Below are 19429 nucleotides of genomic sequence, written 5' to 3'. Positions count from 1 at the left end.
CTCCACTTTCCCATCCCCCTGTCGTAGAGCCGAAGCCTAAGGAGCGCAGCCGCGCGGGCGGGGCAGGCGGGCGGGCGGGCTGAAGCGGTGATCATCACGCGCGACGCGCTGCAGAAGGCGGTGTTCGGCGCGGGCTACCCGGCCATCCCCGCGCTCACCGTCGAGGAGTTCTACGACCAACGCGTGCGGGAGGGACTGTGCGATATTACTACTCATTGATACCATAACACTGTAGTTCGATTGCTATTGAGGGGGACCAAGTGGGAACGCTTATGTAGATGCTCTGTACTCGCATTTGATCATATTACTTTTGCAGTACAAAATGCTTAATATTTCATGACGGACATGAATAAAAATATAGTCGTCCCTCGGTAGCTAGTACTTTTTGTCTGCTTTGTTGACTGTTGTTTGCTTAGGTCAATTCGAGACTGCGTCTATAGAAACTAAATACACACTAAATTTCCTGATCGTAGTGGCCGTAGTAATCTCAAAGATAAGAAGTAAACCCCTACATGTCGACGCATCTTGGATGATAATAATTACAAATAATAATTAATATCTGGTTTACAGTTTCCCAGGCGCGTGCACGAGTATACCTCACACCACCATACAGAACACAGAGGAAGACGCCGATGAGGCTGACAGGATACGAAAGGTAACATTTAATGATACATCAACAATTTTGATGGCAATCAAATATGAACTGTATTGCTAGCATGCAAGAATACATTTTGCGATAAAAAAAATGTGATGGTAAAAAATCATAGCGCAAGAATCACCTTCAAGCGTCTTGCTGTCTTTGCCTCTGTTAAGTGGAATTTATAGACATTTAAGAAAGTCTTTATTTTTTTTTTTCGTTTTGTCATACGGCTGTCTGGCCTCAAAAAGATAATATGTATGTATGTATTACAAAGAGATTTTTACCATAATAATAATTTTATTCTAGGAACGATTGGTGGAAGACGATGACCCAGAAGAGTTGGCTCGTCAGCGCAACATGGACGAGTACAAAGATGACCACCGCCGCGGCTGGGGCAACCGGTACAACAGAAGCTAGTGTGTGACGGTAATACCTACAAGTAACACCTGCGAGTTTTAGCGATTTTAAACCTTATTATAATGCGCGTAAGACAAGAAGATAAACACCGCCGCGGCTGAAGCAGTCGGTACAATGGAAATTGATATGGTATGCCATGACCTGAAGAATAACTCTAAAGAATGAGCGAATTTGAACCTTAATATCACGGGCAGGAAAGATCAAATTAAACACCGCAACTGCTACGACAGGACATTACCCATTTTCTAATACCAGCGAGTTTAAGCGATTTTGTACCTTTAGTTGTGACCATAGGACATCAAGTTGAATACCTCAGCTGTTTCAGAAGGAGCTGGGTGTCTGACGGCATGTATACCAACAGCAGCTTCACAGAATAACTCTGAGTTTGAGCGATTTTGGTCCTTAATTTAACGTGAATAAGACATTAAGCTGAACATCACCAAGACTCGAATATCGATTTAATGTGTGTTCTAACTAACTTTTTTTCTTAAGCTTCGTTAAAGGTACGGAATATAAAAAGCTAGTCATATTCAGGAAATTTAAATATGGACGGCAATTGAAATCATGACTTTAGACAAACTGGTCCCACGTATGCAACAAATATATTATGATGTGTGCATACTTCATTTGGTGTTTTAGACGATTTGTAAGTCTGCAGTACTAGCCTTACTCCTGTTAGAACTGAGTTCTGTTTTTGTTATTTGGAAATCCGCCACTAGCGCCAATTTGTGCAGTGTCACCAGGCGGAACTACGCTCGACTGACAGCTTTCGATGCCGATAACACTAGATCGCTACTCAATCTCGGTTTATGATCGACAATTGAACCAAAATAAAAATAAACTGGACTAACTGAGTTTCAAGGGTATGGAAATTTGTCTTCAATTTTACAAACAACAACTTACCGTCAGATATAAAAATAACTTTGACGAATGTGATCTCTTGTGTGTAACTTACGCTTCCACGTAATTAAATGGTTGCTTTAATTTTATAACATGTTGCAGAGTTGTAAATGTATACGTAGCTTGGTTTACGAATGAAATGATGTTTTTATGCTCTTTTAGGAAGTGATCCTTTGTTGATACAAAATAATGATGTACTAACATAAGTCCAGGAAAGTAATGTTATTGTGTTAAACAATAAAATGAAATTTACATATTGTAGTGGTGTGTTTCACTGTATGTACCTACACTACCTACTGAATCTTTGGTGATTTTAATTCGTGTTTTTTGTATATGATCGAGATATGAAAACCCAAATTATACATTCTGAAAATGGCAATTCGAAATCGTGTGGCTTGGCAAATTGTTCCGTAAAAACAACTTTAAGACCTGCACATACAGACGAGTTTGCAAAAACGAAATATTTTCCTATATAAAAGCAGACTCGAAGAGAAATGGCCTGCCTCAACATTTCTGAACGCATTAGATCGCGAAGACCAACATTTTACGTCCATCTGTCGTTGTAATTACTCTCAGCTAGTCAACTTCCAATCTAGCGAGACAATAGAACTTGTCACTATTCAAACATTTAATATGTTACTTTCGATTTCGTTTGGTGAAAGTAACAGGTGCTGTTGACCTTTGGCAAGCCCATCTGTGGCCCATTGATGACCGATCGTTGCGACATTACGCCACACTACAGATAACCGCCGAAGGTTAGTTCAGATAAGATATAGAAAGCGAAAGGTTTGTGTGCTGTGAAAACACTTATGTTTGATGACGCGTCTTTGATTGCAAGTATACATGAGATAAAGAACCGTAATTCTTTATAAATAGGAGCCAAATATAATGTATATCGTAAGTTAAGTCGTTTATGAGATATCTAATGCTCTCGCACTCTAGCATAATAAAGTTCGCGGTACAATACTGCCGTGGTATAACTAAAATGACCTTATCCAACATCTGGTAAATTTACAACTTTTGATGCTACATCAATGAGAAAACAAAAATCTATCGATCTGTGTTTGCGAATTTTCAATAAGGAAAATTGATGTAGCATCAAAAGTTGTCGTAGATGTTGGATAACATTTTAGTTATACCACGACAGAATATAGAATTATCTGAAACAATAAGTAAATTACAAGGAACTCAAGCGTTGACATAAAAACAGTAAGTAGGCCCTCATTAAAGAGTAGAAAAGGGAAGGGGCTTGCATACCAAATATCAAAGTTTCCCTTTTTCTGCTTTGCAGCATAAGCTACCGCATATATCATGAGGTCTAAAACCGTAGAGATTTAAAAAAATGACCCTTTTGCTTCATCTTTTGTTGTGGTTCGGGCTGCAGTATTGCAACACTACATTATCGGAGCCTTATAGTGGGTCGGTGCGATTGAATAATAATTATAGGGTTGCTTTCAAACCTTCAATTTGGTTGTCGTGTAATATCATTACTCGCCCCATATTGGGAGCAGTAAATTACGTAGGCAGGTAAAGGTCCCAACGAAGTATTGTTATTATCTTTAACCTGATCGCAACTCACCTGTGGATCAACAAATTGAGGTTTAAATGTCCATCTGTCATGAACAAATGTCTTCAAAGTTCAGTAAGCTGCATTTAGGAAATAGATAATACAATAAAAAAGAAGTTGGGAATTCACAGGTTTGTCGCTCAGTATAGCGTATTCAAAACCGTTCTTAAATTAAACGAAGTAATATAATTTTAAGTAAATATTTCGATCTAAAACTAAGTAACAAGTTGCCCATTTCACAAGCAGAAACCAAACACAAAATAGCTACAACACTCCGAGCCAATTACGAAAACAAAATTAATAATTCGCTCCCCTTTACGGCTAAAACAACCGTTGGTGCAGTCAATACGAGTGAGTGTATAAGGACCGGGGTCCTTTCTACTGCCTCGGTACGTACCCGTAGGAATGGTATGGAGAGCGCGGCGCGAACCCATCCATCAGTGGAACGACTTCCGCGCCTCCTTTTTATGGGAAGTGGCGCGTGCGCCGACGCGGAAGCGACCGCGAACGTTCATGTGACTGGCTTTAGATGTGGTAGCTTTGTATGAAGTTTTAAACGGTGCTTTTTAAAAGTGGGCTTTGAGTATCAGAACTGGCCTATGTTCGAAAAGAGTTAGGTATTGTATTATGAACTTGTTATTGAATTTTTTAATGAATGATTGCATATTTTTGGTAGGCTTTACCGAAAAGTCGATATAGAAATACTACTTCATAAGGATCTTATCACCTTTTCTAGTGGTAAATTGAGGTTTTCCTACTGAAAAGTTTTTATTAACTCAATAGTCAAGACCATTACGGTTTTCCTCTGTTCCCTTTGTGAAATATTCCTAACTAAAATTCTAACATAGTATACCTATATCCATTCTTCTTAGTGCGTGGCTTACAACAAGGTCGTTGAAGCCGGTTCGACGGCAGTTCAGTGTAGGGATACTAATCGTGAAGGCATTAGCGTTGTAACATCACTGGGTAGTAGGCATTTAGTCGACACTGCGAGACGTGCTGCCTTTCCTGCTTCCTCATCGACGCAATGGCGGCAGGCGTTATCAATAGATACACGTCAACCGTCATTAAGCTAATGTACAGCAATACCGATTAAACAGATGTAAACGATTATATATGAAAGAGTTTCTATCTGGCTATATTGAAGTGGCTTATTTGGCAGCTTGAATCTTGTTTTCCCTTTGACAGTGATTAAGATTAAATTTACTTCATAGTACGCTTTTGTTATAGACAATCTATTCGAGAGCTTTAAGAGTAAGTAGCTACATTAACAAATACATCTGCACCTAGAATGCTGCAGTAGACATAATTAATTAAGAAACTTCTTCTGACTTCGGCAGGTGGCAGGTCCCCGGATCCGCGGCCCTAGTCTCGCTCGTGACAGCTGTTTGTGACACAAATGCACCGGGCATTCATAGCACGTGTCTTTTCAATATGCACGAATTGCAATTAGCGTCGATATAAGGACTCGTTAAGAAATATTGCAAATATTGTGAGTTGCAACGACCGCCGGGAGTTGTATATTATTATAGAGTCGATTATTTAATTTATTACGTAAAATACACGATTGATTGTTATTCATCTACCGTACCTATCGAATAAATACGTAAGTACGTAAAGATTAGATGCGGACGACAACGTCGTAGGTACTGTTTCTAAAATCCGAAACCTGGTGATCATCCGATAGCGATCTGCTGAAGACGTTCTTTATTAATTTCATCTCACCTTTTAACCCATCTAATGAGGCGTTCCTGTAAATTTCTGCAGTTAATTTACAGTTACCTCACAATCGTCGGGTCTATTAAACAGCTTATCTTTGAACTCGCTTACAGTCGAAGCGTCTTAGAAATAACATGAAAGGGTAATTCCTATTCCTTGAATATGGTAATCACAGCGTTTGTAAGTTAAGCGTCAATATTTCGAAACTGGTCCTTTGGTAATTGCGTGTGTGCCGTTACAGTGGTGTTGGCATGCAGGCGGCGCGCGCCTTCTCTGGGATTTGCATTTCAAGTGGCCGCGAAGTGTGTCGCGCGGCCAGCCGGGCAGCCATTGTAATTAATAGGACTTCTTTTGATATGCTGTTATGTGCAATTGGTTCGAAAGACTAGCACTTCTTAAAGTAGCATTGCGGCTGTGGAAGCGTGACAGCGCTCTACCCAGCGTATAGCCGTGTCTCTCTTTTACAACTGCTTTAATATTACTTCAGGCGGTAGTAGCAGGCCCTTAGCTTTTAATAGTGTCGCCGTTGTCGTTTGTTTACTATCAAACCAAGCACTTTAAAGGATTGAGAATATATAGTTGTGCTGCTTTACGATAACAACCGATGGTAATCTCTTTTACAGAGAGCGGATTTTACAGTTGTTTTAGCATAAACTTAGTATTAGTTGCATGTGTGCGTTGTATGTATATACTTACTAACTTTGACCGTTAATTTATAAATTAATAGTAAGAAAATAAGGAATTTATTAAATACAGTATGATGATGGACAGGAAGACAGCGGATCCTTAACAATCCCCTATTACTGACCATGTGCAAAATGCTTTGGGTAAGCAAAGCTAAAAACTGCAGATTTTTCCTACGAGTTCATTGTACCTGTTGTGTTACAAATAAATAAATATAAAAAAAACGCATTGATTTGAATCGGTGGCTTTAAATCCCTCGTTTATAAAACATTTTTAACTCCAGCTTCACTTCAATCTCCGCGAACGTCAATCAACAGCTGTCAGCATAAGAAACGCATCTGAAGCAAGATAATTTCTCACAGGTACCTAATTACAACCAGTCTGTACCGGTACCCGGTGGCTCTCACTTACCGGTTGTCCGTTTGGAAATGGTAACATAACCGATACCTGCTGCAAACGGAACTCGCCTGATAGCAGGAAGTGTCGCCGCGTTGATGTGTTCAATGGGAAAAACAATTAGTCGCAGCATTAGCAACGAGGAACTGACGCCTATCGCAATCTTCAAGTGATGTTGCGGTTGGGGAAGTGTGACAGCAATACACGGCGTAGAGTGGCGTCTCTTTTGGAATTGCAGATCTAACTGTAATAGGTTAGGAGTTGGTATTGTTCGTATGGAAGGGAACGTAACTTGAATATCAAAAGATTTCAGAGTCGGCGAGTTTGCCGCCATGTAAAACTCATAGATGTTCATAGTGACACGATTTAAGGACTTCTTGGTGAATTCTGGAACTGAAAACATTTTTTAAACATTAATATTCACAAAAGGTTAATAAGAAGACGGTGCATCCTCAATAACATTTGGTTAATAAAGCCTAACTTTCCGTTGTTGTGATTCACTGCACTTACTGATGACTAATTTTACTCTGAACTTCCTCTTAACTTTAATCTTTTCCGATCATCAATAGTAAGCAACATCCACGAAGATACAGTTAAATTACTCACAAGAGAACGTAAAAACCCAAGCTGAATGTTAAGATTACATATCTATTTATCTTATACATATTATCTCTCTTAAGTCATGACATTGAGAGGTTGCCTGTACTATGAGCTTGTGAGAAAGTTCTGTCGCTTTTATGGGAGGGGGATGCCGCTATGCGTAGTATAATGCGCCGTCTCGCTTCCATACTCGTAACTATTATGCATAATGGTTTCATAGTGGGGGAATTGAACATTTTTCAGCGTCTGATATCTTTATCTGATAGAAATTCATCTGTTCTTTCATGTTTTAGTGTGCGACTGTTTGTTTGGTGAAACAGATATTTTTTGACGAAAATACAAGAAGTGTTTTGTGAAAAATGTTGAATTGTGAACTTGATTCTTTAAAGGTAAACTGTTGATTGTTTCTGAATGCTTCATGTCTTGTGTATGGTTGTGTCTTCCTGTTTTTTTGTGGGACTCGATTGTTTTGGAGTTTTTTACGTACGTTTGTACGGCGAGATTCAGGGCGTTTTGAGAGTTAAGCGTTGTTAGCGGCCTGTCATGAAGTATATTCATTTATCTAGATAACAGTAGTTACAAGCAGTAATCACTTAGGTATATACGTTAACATGATGATTGTAAATTAAAAATACATGTAATAGACCCCTGTTCCTTAACTTCCTTATCGCCGCACGACATTTTCCACTTCAGAAATGTATTCCATGATATATTTGTCTAAGTAGGTACTAACTACTCGTACGAATTAGGCTTAGCTTAATTGTATTGCTGTAAATGGCAAGTATGAATACATTTAAGGTGACCAACACAATCTATTGATCATGACGAGCTACACGGACGTTTATTGCAGTCATTAGGATGGGCCATGTTTGGCATTGCCTTTTACTTCTTAATATAATGTCAGACTTCTAAATTATCGGTATTATATTATTGTTATTCGAGACAGCCTCACAGATGACAAAACTTACTGAACCTACTTTACAACAAAATATAATTGCTGTTAGTTGTAGTTGTTATATGTAGTTGGTTATATTTGCAGGATGGTGGTGCTGATGTGCTTTGTGGTGATGTTGCTGATCTCGCACATGTACCACTTGCTCATTGATGCCTACGAGCAGTCCGCCACACTCAGTGATATTGAATATTCATGGTGAGTGGTGTTTATTACCTTTATGTTATATTCATGCTATGTTTCAGCTTCTGATATAATATGTGTTACACTTTTATCTTTGTATTTTATGTTCAGAATATTTATTAGACAGAATGTCAGGAAATATTTTACCACATTAATATTAAATTTCAATAGATGTGTATTCAACAAGTTATATTGGTATCACAAATCAGTGATGCCTAAATAAAACACTCCAATAACGAAAGTAGTTGCATCCTGCTCCAACACACGCGGAGGAGCCCACTCTATAGAGCAGTGTTAGTCAGTTCACTGTTATGATTTATGTTATGTTATAAATAGAACACAGGAACTCATGTATTTAGTTTCCATTGCTGATTTACATAGCCGATTTGCTAGCTCATATTTTATCTTATTGGGACAACAAACAGTAGCATATTAAGGTTTACATTTCAAGTACTAATTTGCTAAAATAATAAACATACTACCCACAAAACTGGTAATATTAACGGGTATGCAAAAATATGGTTAAATTTCATTAATTTACCCACGTTTTTATAAACTCACTTTTCTTGTTTGAATACATACTTGTCAAGTTTGATTTGTTAATTATTATATTGTGAAAAGTTAAGTAAATTGCAGATAGTCTTAAATTTGAATTAAAAGTAGTTACAGGCACTTGGCATGGGTTAAATTACCGATGTAAAAATAATTTCCGTAAGCGAACGCGTCGTTGTTGTCTGTGGACATAAGCTGATTAGAGCTGTATTAATGCGAGTACTCCCATAAAGATATGTTTTAGTTTCCATGAAAACTGTAGCTAGGTATGCACACGTTACGGAAACTCCTTTATTTTTTTTTATTTTAAATAATACATGTGGGCAGTCTGCTAGTTAACCTATGAGTATGAACGTACCAAAACCCCATCGAAATATTTGTAGAAAAGGCGCCGATAATTCTGTTTACACTTAGAACGACTATTACACGTGTGTGTTGTTGTTTAACTCGTCGATTGAATTACAGTAGGCATGTATTTAGTGCGCGCATATTGAGTAACAGATTTAATCGTTGTGATAAGTATTAGTAATGATTCCTGTTATCGACGATACCGGGATCCGGAACAACAAAATTCGCAATTCACGAGTCTTGTCGATATTATGAGAACAGCTTCATATTACGCTGAAATGCCATATCTTATCTGTTGGCCAATGCGGGTCAGTTGGAGAAAAGATCTATATCGTTTACGGTATTGGGCTACTTAGCTCGTCACAGGATGGATACAATAAAGATCAATGATTAAATGTTAATTATGTTCATAATTGTGTATACTTTTTTAAACGTGCCTACAATTGAAGTAAAATTGGGCAGAAGAGATTTAAACTCAATTCATTGATTGAGGCTATTGCTTTTTAATCGTGCCAAAAATATTGAAATTTACGTTGTCAAATATTGTTAAAGTGGTCGAAATAAATTTGTACTATGTTACAGCAGGAGCTTACAATAATATTGGCTGCGTCTTTATTTCAAACCACTCAGGAATACTTTTCAAACTTGGCATAGTTTTCGCTCTGCGAGTGATATCATCACGTGTGGTTGCAGGTTCTTCCGGCTGCTGCTGAACCTGGTGGGCTACTCCACGGTGCTGCTGCCCATGTTCCTCCTCTACAAGTACCTCGAGAAAATCAACTACTTCGACAAGTTATGTGAGTTCATAATATGTATGTTCAGTAGTGTGTATGTTATCACGTTTTATACTTTTGTTAATTAGGTAATTAGTGTTGTTTATCTGGTTGTTTTTGTGTTCTACTCATTATATTGATTAATTTATTATAAAACTATTTTGACACTGCGTGCTTATAACAACTATGATTTCACTAAACTTCACATCGGTGTGATCTACAGAATTTGAAATATTTGAAAGATCAGACAGCTCCCGCTGTTATTTTATACAATATGTATAAAAAACTTTCTTCCCCAGTAATCATTGTTGTTAAAACAAACACATACATATACGAACGAAAGAAATGAGTGGGATGAAAATTTAATGTTTTCCGCTTCTTAAACCTACCCAATATGCACCCAAAATTTCGTGTCAATCGGTCAAGCAGTTTCTGCAGACGAGTTTAACTACAAACAGTACGACACGAGAATTATATCTATTACATATTTACTATTATTTACCATTATGTGGTCTGCTTTTTAATAGGAATAGGTAAATAGTAACAGAGACACAGGAAGCAGCAGTAATTCGAGACAAGCCGTGTGCCGCGCTCCAGCAAAATATCTAGTTACAAAAAAATACATCGAAATCAGTGCATGACGTCATGTTACCAACATGACACTGTGTTACTTGAAATATGTGAACACAAATAAATAAATAATATTTGAAATTATGAGAGGCTTAAAAAAAATTAAAGCGATCGATAAAATCAGTTTGTATATTACATATCACAAAATATGGATTGGAAAATTTTAGTTAAGAACAAATATTTAAGATCTGTGACTAACTGACTTTGCAACACTCCATGATACGATATTCTCTAAATTTAGTCAAATAGAAATAATCTAGAAGAAATATATATATAACCACAGAAGTAATTACTACTACTAATGTGCTATAACAGAGGGCTTGTAAACCCCAGCTAACTTTGTAAGCCCATATAAATATTATTGTTGGTCTTTCTGAATACTTTATTGTATATTTTAAGTCGTAATCGTATCGGAACGATATCCTCAAGGTGTGTTTTGTGACTATCCAGCTAACACGAGTTACACCGGTCGCGTGCTGTTCGCGTGTTTCGGCGACCCGGGCGAGCGCCTGCCGGAGGCGAGCAAGGCGCGCAAGGAGGAGGGCTCCGCGCGGGAGGGCGCAGAGCTGGCCTTCTGCTTCACCGGGCTCATGGCCGCCTACCTGGTGTGGGGGCTGCTGCAGGAGAAGATCATGACGCAGGTCTCATTCAACATCGTACTTTGTTATGACTTCTAGTCATATGTCGAAGTGTTGTGTAATGTTATTGCGTGTGTGTGGCAGAACTACGTGATGTCGGACGGCAGCACGCAGCGCTTCAGCGACTCGCAGTTCCTGGTGTTCGTGAACCGGCTGACGGCGCTGTGCGTGGCGGGCGCGCGCCTGCTGTGCTCGCGCGCTCCGCTGGCGCCGGCGCCGCTCTACAAGTTCTCCTACTGCGCGCTCACCAACGTGCTCAGCGCCTGGTGCCAGTACGAGGCGCTCAAGTACGTCAGCTTCCCCACGCAGGTACCCTACCCCAGCCTCGCACCTCCACCTCCCCTTGCCGACTCACGTGACGAGAGGTAACCCGCTGCCTTGCAGGTGCTGTCGAAGTCGTGCAAGGTGATCCCGGTGATGCTGATGGGCAAGCTCATATCGCGCAACAAGTACGAGCTGTACGAGTACGTGACCGCCGTGCTCATCTCCGTGGGCATGGTGCTGTTCATGTTCGGCAGCCACGACGACCAGGCGGGTGAGTGGCGAGCCGCGTTGTGCAGCCCCGCTAGCAGTGCGAGTGTGAGCGCCGCGTTGTGTCCGCAGTGTCGAGCGCCGTGACGCTGTCGGGCGCGGCGCTGCTGTCGCTGTACATGGTGTGCGACAGCTTCACGTCGTCGTGGCAGGGCGCGGTGTTCGCGCGCTACCAGTGCGGCGCGCTGCACATGCTGTGCGCGGTCAACGCCTTCTCGTGCGCGCTCACGGCCGCCGCGCACGCGCACCACGCGCCGCCGCTCAGCCTGCTGCACGTCAGTACCTCTTTCACCTAAATTGTGCACTATGCACATTCTGTGCAAACTGCAGTACCGGTCTCCTTGTTTGATATCGACCGCCCCCTCTGTCCTCAGCACCCGGTGTTCGCGGCAGATTGCATCGTGTTGTCGGTGAGCTCTGCTGTGGGACAGCTGCTCATCTACCGCACCATCGCGCGGTTCGGAGCGGTCGTCTTCACTATCATAATGACGCTCAGACAGGTATACTAAACTTTGTCATCGCAGCAGAGACGTCAATCTGTTCTGTTTAGATAGAAAGGTTTTATAAAACGTCGTGTCCTGAAATGAATGGCAATGGTATCAGTTGTGTACATAAAGCTACTGAGTATGTTGCAGGCGGTGTCGATCCTGCTGTCGTGCGCCGTGTACGGGCACGCGGTGTCGGCGGGCGGCGCGCTGGGCGTGCTGCTGGTGTTCGCGGCCGTGTCGCTGCGCATCTACTGCCGCCAGCGCCTGCGCCGCCGCCGCCCCGCCCCCGCCTAGCGCGCGCGCCCCGCCCCCGCCCGCCCACAGCCCGGCCCCGCCCCCGCCCAGCCGCGGCCCGTCTGACAACAGCTCGAGTCATTCTCTACTCTGCTCTATTTAACTACAGCCCTGTTTGTTCCTTTGTTTTCTCACAGTTGACACATGCGCGTCGACTGTGTGTGTTTCTAAAATGCTAAACACATCGCACTGCACATATTGTACATACACTACTCCAGACGTACACTTGCTGCCATTGGTATTTTGTCTCGATTCCTTAAAGTTTATGCGAACTCCTTCACTAAGACATTGCATCCTCTGCGTTCAGCTGGCTTGTGTACGATCCTATACCTAGTAATGGAAGACTCAACACATGATCCACTCGAGACCGTCAAATACTCTTCTCAAAGTTTCTCATTCCTTCAAATACGTGAACGTATTGCCCGATCGTCCGTTAGACGTAAGTAGTACTTAAGTAACTAGATAATGTAATACCTGAATGAACGCACAATTCAGCTAACAATCATAATCATATCATTGTATTCGCTGAGTTCTGAAAACTACTACTAGTGTTTGAGACTGTCTCGAAACCCTTTTGTTTTGTTAATCAGTTGACGTTGTATAGACACATAATTAATATGTAGTTCCTGATGAACTCAATGATATTGTAGAGGCTTGATTACATATCCCGACCGATATATACAGTTATATGTAAGATTTATTATGTATTTATGTATCTGCTCAACCTCTGAAGCGGTATATAATTTTGTGTTAGTGCTTTTCGATTCTCAGTGAAATATTATTTCTTTTATGACCTCAATAATGTAAGATTTATTTCCAGTATTGATATTTTTCCAATTTAACCTTATTTAAAAATAGTCATACAATGCTTTCAAGGAAATCTTTTGAACCCTTCATTTTACAACATAAATATGTAGCCAACTACATCAAATTAATTATTTTCTGATTTTTTGAGTCCAAAGTTTGAAGTCTGTCAAACTAAGACATAAAAGCAAGCAGGCTGATGTTAAACAGACCGGTGAGTTATCTTCGAATGCTGACGCGACATCGATAGTAATGTTAGCGATATCGGTGTGGCGCCATCTGTTGTGATCTTTGTATGGTGATCGATGCTTTTACATCAAGCACGCCGGGGAAAATATGAGAATATCGATAGTGTTGTGATAAACTGAATTTATACCATTATGTAAGCAGATAATCAACAAAAATAAATGGTCGAGATTCTTCTCCACAAAAATTTACATTGAAATCTCCAGCAAGAATTAATGGTGTGTCATACTATAATTTTTAAAATAAAAAGAAAATCCTTTTCTTTTAAACTATCTTTTGACAAAACCGCATTGTACAGAAACGTAACGCAATACTGCTGTAACGGACATTCGTTGCATTGTCGTCAAGTCCCTCCTAATCACGCTTAAAGAAGTTTTACTTCAGAAATATCTGGTATAGGAGCGCAGTTAGTCCTGGTATCAGCTTGATATTAAAGCATCTCATACAAGTGTATGACAGGCTATTGATTGTAAATAGTGATATGTAGAGTAAGTAGGTAGACAGTGAACATGTCCAGACAAGGATAATAAACCTAGACGATATAAATGATGTGAACTATTCAAACTGTATAGTTGTGATAAAGGCACCCAACCCCAGTCCCGACTGTGTAAGGCCTATGTATTATGTTCCTGTCAAATATGTGCTAATTTAAATATGTTATTATATTTGTAGCATATCACCAGGGCAAGATGGCTGCCATTGTAAGAAATGTTATATTTATTTATCATTATATATAAAATATATTAGATAGCGCACTGGAAATGACCCCAAACACATGTTGTGTGATAATGAAGTAAATAATAATAAAGTTAATGATGAGCCAACCTCTTGTTTTATTCTACTTGTGTGAGCTGAACGTCAAGAGTTATATATTTCTAGCTACGAATGCTACGAATTTAAAGTGTTGCGAACTTCAGGTTGTTACGAATATCAGGCACGTTACGAATCTCCAGAAAAGTGGAATTTGAAGTTTACTGCGATGGTCACGTCAACGATATACTTCGAATTCGGAGCCAACATCGGCCCTTTTCCCAACTATGTTGGGATAGACTAGAAGTCAACCCCGATAACGTTGACGTGGCTTTCGCATTCCACGAATTCGGAGTGTGCTGCGAATATCAAGTATCCTACAAGCGTTGCTGCCTTTCGGGACTTGCAACAAATGTCAAGAGTTATTTAATTTTCCTCTATACTAGGAAAATTGTGTTGCTATTTTCATGAGAGCTACAAGATTTTAAGTTACCAATTTAAAGATCGCTACGAATTTCATGAATGCTACGAACTATAGGTGTGCCTTTATCTCAAAATACTATTTAAATCTGTTTAATGCCTTAGCCTCCACGGACTTAAAGTTTTGTCTTTACTTCCTAACACTGGCGGCCAAAAATAAAGAGACAACCGAAAACATAAGACGATTCGGTTGTCAAACAGATAAAATTGTTGTGACCGGTGTAGCTGTGTGTGAAGTGCGAGCAACTCCGTGGAGGGCCGCATTCCCGAGCGAAGCATGTTTTGGCTGGCCAACCCCATCAGTATCAACAACTACTATGAGTTCAAGCAGTTCGAAAGCACGTTGTTCGAAAAATAAGTGTTAATAGAGTAAGTTCGGAAGGCTCATTCCTCCTCACTCGTCAACAGTCTGTTGGCATCTACCAGTTTAGTTTTGACTACACTTAGAGAAACTGCAAACACCTTTGATGATTGCTGGTTTCCTAAAGTGGTTCTATCAATAATTATTCAAACCTCCACCTTGTGCATTTGTAGGAGGTAGACCTACAAAGCATTAGAAGAAACAAAACATCCAGCCGTAAGTTTCCTGACTACTACTGCTGGTTTATTGACAAGGACTGATTTCGTATGTTACTTGCCAAGTACTCAGTGCTCAGTTTAGGGACTCTGTAACTGATGATATCAGAGGCAGTCCTGTACATGTATTGATGCGTTGTGGTGTGGCAGTGTGGGTCGGCGATGTTGATGCAGCTAGTGGTGACGGTGGTGCTGGCGGCGGGGCTGGCGCCGTGCGTGCTGCAGCGCGCCTGCCCCGCGCGCCGCCCGCGCCCGCCCTCCACCGTCTGCATGCATCGCATCCCCTCCGCAAGAAACGACAGGTAACAGACAACAACCTACTCCCACATCCAAAGCTGATCGACAAATTACCTCTGGACAGTTATCCAATCGTTGCGGCGAAAGGGGATTCAGAAAATATTTGTACCATATACATAGTAACATAATAATGGCCCAGAATTGAAACTAATGTTGCAATATGTAGATGTAGACATACCTACTGAAATGCTTGCCCCATGTGAAGATCCGTTCGGTAGCCCGTCTCGCAGAAGAAGCCGGTTTCATTGACCTCTGAAACATTGGACACTAATAGGAACTCTTGTGCAGTCATATCTAAATTAGTAAGTATTCACACAGTACTTATGACCTTAATAGAAGCTTACCAGTTTGGCTAAAAATGTATGTTGAACTTATTTATTTTTAGAAACAATCGCAGCTCAACGAGTTACGTAAAAAGAAAGAGAATTGCTATATAAATTTCTTCCACCTCCCTGAATCCTATGAACAGTTACGCAGAACAATACTGAATCAGCAGAATTTAAATACTCCTGAAGAGTCTTCTTCCTCACGGTATTTATTTATTTAAATATTGTACCTAAGTAGTTAGATTTTCCTCCTTCCAATGTTAAGCTTTAGTAAATTATTCGCGGTCTCATTTAAATCATTAAATGTTATATTTTGAAACGTAGAAGAAGGTTATCTCGTCAAAAATGTAATATCGATAAAACTTCATCAAATTTAGGTGTATTAGAATAGATAAAAATACTAGAATATAACAGAAAAAATCCAATGTGCGGCTCTCACAACAGACGTTGCGATAGTGATGGTGGTTGATTGTTATAAAATGATGATCAGATATTTGCGAAATAAATATGCGTGGAAACAATGGCTGGAATATTTGGCGAGTGATCGGCCGTGTTGTGAGACTGCGTCCGTCCTCTGTTTACCAAACAAACTGCCGTATTGTCTCATTTCATAATAATTCGACCCTGTACTGCGAGATCATACCGACCGCTGAACTATATTTCTGCAAAAAACGACGGCTTTCTATTTTTTGATCTACTCGGGTCATTATTTTCAAACTAAGATAAAAATGCCTGTGTCACACTTAGTTATAAGGTGCCTTAAATTCTAATGCAACTAAAAGATGGATCCTAAAATTTACGACTAAAATAAAAAATAATTTCTGAAAAAAAAAGTATAACAAAGCCAAGGCACATAGCTGTAAGTACCTACTTAGCTTTTACCATGTAAAAATAAATCTTAAAGCGTTTGATAATTTTCTTGTGTTAAGAAGAAATCAGGAACGACCGTGATATCTGGTAGGAGTGCGGTGGTAGCGGGCGCGTGGGATGCCGGTGCACACATATAGCGAGGGCGGGTCGAGCACGCGCGAGTACGTCTGCAAGCGCTGCATCGGCTGCCGCTGGTTGATGTGCTGCTGTATGTGCCGCTGCGCCTGCCACCGGACCATCTCATGACTTGCTGCCGCGCGCTGGCGCTGCTGGCGCTTGTGGCGCTCACACAACAGGTACGCACTTACCTCCAAGTCTAACGAATACGGTAACCTAGAACCTACTAGACACCTTGGACCTGATGTGGCTGTAATCGAAGAAAGTATTTTAGAAAAACATGAGTTTCGTATTCTCCGGCAGTGCAAACGAAGACTTTTCGTAATTTGAAGATCTTAAAGAGTGTTTAATTTTTAAATTCAGATTGATTAAAAAAAAATGTTGATTTAAATAAAATGATTTTGACAGTACTCACTTACCACATTTAGCTAACGGTTCTTTCATTTTTATTGTTTCAGGCGACGACAGGATGCAAGAACTGTATCGTAAGTTTTCTATTTATCAAGTTTTATAAAATCAAGCTGAGTTTCCTATATTTTAAAATCAGTGTTTGCAATGTGTTTTAATCAGCTAACACCAAACGTTTAGACCATTTTCTTTTATGGCGGGGGAATCCTCATGGACACTCACTCCCTCGGGTTAGGAAATGGGTAGTGTCAGACTCTTACTGACTGAACCGCCGTGCACGTCATCCGCGTTTTTGTGTCTGTGTATGGCAATGCGTTGCAATCCTTCATACAACCAAACGTCTAGACCATGCCTGCATAAATGTTTCTGCGTGGACTTGCAGATCCTGGGTAAGGAGGAGAAGGCGATGTTCCGCATGCACTCTGACGCGTGCCTGTCGGCGTCGCACGTGGACCCGCGCCTCGTTGACGCCATGCTGGCGGGCGAGCTGCTGGACGAGCCCGCGCTACGCAAGCACGTCTACTGCGTGCTGCTCAAGTGCAAGCTCGTCAGCAAGGACGGCAAGCTGCAGAAGACGGCCGTGCTCGGCAAGATGGCCGCAAGACCCGATGCCAAGAACGCTACCAAGGTTGGGTGACGTTCTTCTATCTATCATATCCTGGTCGTGGATATTGGGGCGTGTATTTTCCTTTTGTTTATAAATTTATTTTATCGCAGCAGATATTTATTATATAGGCTGTTGATGAACAAGTCCAAGCAACCGGTGTTCAGCGGGGATGATACACAGTTTCGTCCTCAATCAAACGTGGTTCAATAATAATTACTATACCAAATGCTGCGTTGCTCCAGGTCCTGGAAAGCTGCGCGGAACAGACAGGCGACACGCCGGAGGACCTGGCGTGGAACCTGTTCCGCTGCGGCTATGACAAGAAGGCTCTACTCTTCGACTACATGCCGACGAGCGCGGCCACAGAACACAATGACAACAACTCCTAATTCGTTCGTCATGTCCTCCACAGATGGCGCTGTTGACAAATTCTTTTTAGTCCCATGTGTAGTTAACAGATGTCGCTTTACTAACCATTCATTTAACATCAAATTCTAGCTTATCCTAACATGTTACCTTTTCCAGATCATAATTACTCTTATATAAATGCATTTGTAATGTTTCATATCGAATATATTTATATACTTACATAAACAATAATTTTATTGCAATGTCGACCCTCAATCGCCCTTTTAAGCGTCAATAACTAAAAACAATTATCGGTTAACTGTGTAAAACAGAAGCAAATTAACACTATATAAGAAGCATTATTATATTACGACTTATTAGTCATTACTACTCCGATACCATAGTTACGAATCACATTAGCTTTACGGATCTTAAACTAAGTTCGAGGAAATTGATGGAATTCCTCATAACGATCACATGCCGCATTGCCTTAATATTCTCGGAAGGTCAACAGGATCGCATCATTGTAGAGTTCACAAAAAATAAAAATACCTAGTAACAGAACGATTTTTTTCCATACGAACAATGAGCATACCCACCTACTTAGTTTGACAGTTCCATCAAGGAGTTGAGTTGTACATGTCAGGCCTCAGAGATCTCCTCTTAGAGATAATTTAAGGTGTTATAACTGGATATGCCTTCTGACTATCATCTATACTCTATACTAATATATTAAGCTGAAGAGTTTGTTTGTTTGTTTGAACGCGCTAATCTCAGGAACTACTGGTCCAAATTGAAAAATTATTTTTGTGTTGAATAGACCATTCATCGAGGAAGGCTTTAGGCTAAACCATCACGCTGCGACTAATAGGAGCGAAGATACAATGGAAAAAGGCAGGCATAAATCATAAGTTATATCATCTACCCACGGGGACGAAGTCGCGGGCAACAGCTAGTAACTACATATTTGTAACGAGGCTGAGAGTTATTGAACTTCGAATCATCTTATTAGGTACCTACCTAGTGATTCGTCAGTGAGTGATGGTCATTGCGCACGCGCAGGTGAAGTCATCGCAAATCGACAATACCATTGAATAGTTTACTCAAGAGCTGACATTGGTCGATAATGTTTTGACAAGGCGCGTCTTTTGCGCGTTTCTCCGAGAATATGTTTTTCAATGCCGCTAATTCTTGTTTATTTCTCATTCGTCAAAATTCTTGAGGTAAATCACCTACTTATTTATACTAACTAACATCGATATCGGCGTTTAATTAGTTTCATAAAATG

General features: G+C 40.5%; 2 protein-coding genes across 5 annotated transcripts; both read left to right on the top strand.

The window, feature by feature from the left end:
- The first annotated feature begins 7935 nt into the window (after positions 1–7935).
- LOC113499723 (adenosine 3'-phospho 5'-phosphosulfate transporter 1) lies at positions 7936–12313 on the top strand. Of its 2 annotated transcripts, none has more exons than XM_026880306.1 (8): positions 7936–8073; positions 9652–9755; positions 10812–11002; positions 11084–11308; positions 11384–11534; positions 11603–11805; positions 11905–12030; positions 12166–12313. In XM_026880306.1, exons 1-8 carry the CDS (start codon positions 7964–7966, stop codon positions 12310–12312), a joined length of 1257 nt encoding a protein of 418 aa, XP_026736107.1. In that variant the 5' UTR covers positions 7936–7963; the 3' UTR covers position 12313. The 2 variants fall into 2 exon arrangements, with proteins under 2 accessions (XP_026736107.1, XP_026736108.1); XM_026880307.1 differs by lacking the exon at positions 7936–8073 and adding an exon at positions 8631–8876.
- A 2504-nt stretch (positions 12314–14817) lies between these two features.
- LOC113499722 lies at positions 14818–18392 on the top strand. Of its 3 annotated transcripts, XM_026880304.1 has the most exons (7): positions 14818–14961; positions 15319–15470; positions 15851–15996; positions 16721–16957; positions 17237–17263; positions 17569–17814; positions 18036–18392. In XM_026880304.1, exons 4-7 carry the CDS (start codon positions 16904–16906, stop codon positions 18180–18182), a joined length of 474 nt encoding a protein of 157 aa, XP_026736105.1. In that variant the 5' UTR covers positions 14818–14961; positions 15319–15470; positions 15851–15996; positions 16721–16903; the 3' UTR covers positions 18183–18392. The 3 variants fall into 3 exon arrangements, with proteins under 3 accessions (XP_026736105.1, XP_026736106.1, XP_026736103.1); XM_026880305.1 differs by lacking the exons at positions 14818–14961; positions 15319–15470 and adding an exon at positions 15486–15767 and having other exon boundaries at positions 16724–16957; XM_026880302.1 differs by lacking the exons at positions 14818–14961; positions 15319–15470 and adding an exon at positions 15486–15767.
- Positions 18393–19429: the final 1037 nt, after the last annotated feature.

This window comes from Trichoplusia ni, chromosome 12 (assembly GCF_003590095.1).
Source record: "Trichoplusia ni isolate ovarian cell line Hi5 chromosome 12, tn1, whole genome shotgun sequence".
NCBI lineage: Eukaryota > Metazoa > Arthropoda > Insecta > Lepidoptera > Noctuidae > Trichoplusia > Trichoplusia ni.
Note: the sequence above shows the minus strand (reverse complement) of the source record. Positions and strands in the feature narration are given on the sequence as shown.

Coding starts and splice junctions, on each gene's coding strand:
- LOC113499722 (XM_026880304.1), top strand. CDS start 16,904: ATGACTTGCTGCCGCGCGCTGGCGCTGCTGGCGCTTGTGGCGCTCACA. Junction 16,958..17,236: donor TTGTGGCGCTCACACAACAG/GTACGCACTTAC, acceptor TTATTGTTTCAG/GCGACGACAGGATGCAAGAA. Junction 17,264..17,568: donor CAGGATGCAAGAACTGTATC/GTAAGTTTTCTA, acceptor GTGGACTTGCAG/ATCCTGGGTAAGGAGGAGAA.
- LOC113499723 (XM_026880306.1), top strand. CDS start 7,964: ATGGTGGTGCTGATGTGCTTTGTGGTGATGTTGCTGATCTCGCACATG. Junction 9,756..10,811: donor CAACTACTTCGACAAGTTAT/GTGAGTTCATAA, acceptor GTGACTATCCAG/CTAACACGAGTTACACCGGT. Junction 11,309..11,383: donor ACGTCAGCTTCCCCACGCAG/GTACCCTACCCC, acceptor GCTGCCTTGCAG/GTGCTGTCGAAGTCGTGCAA.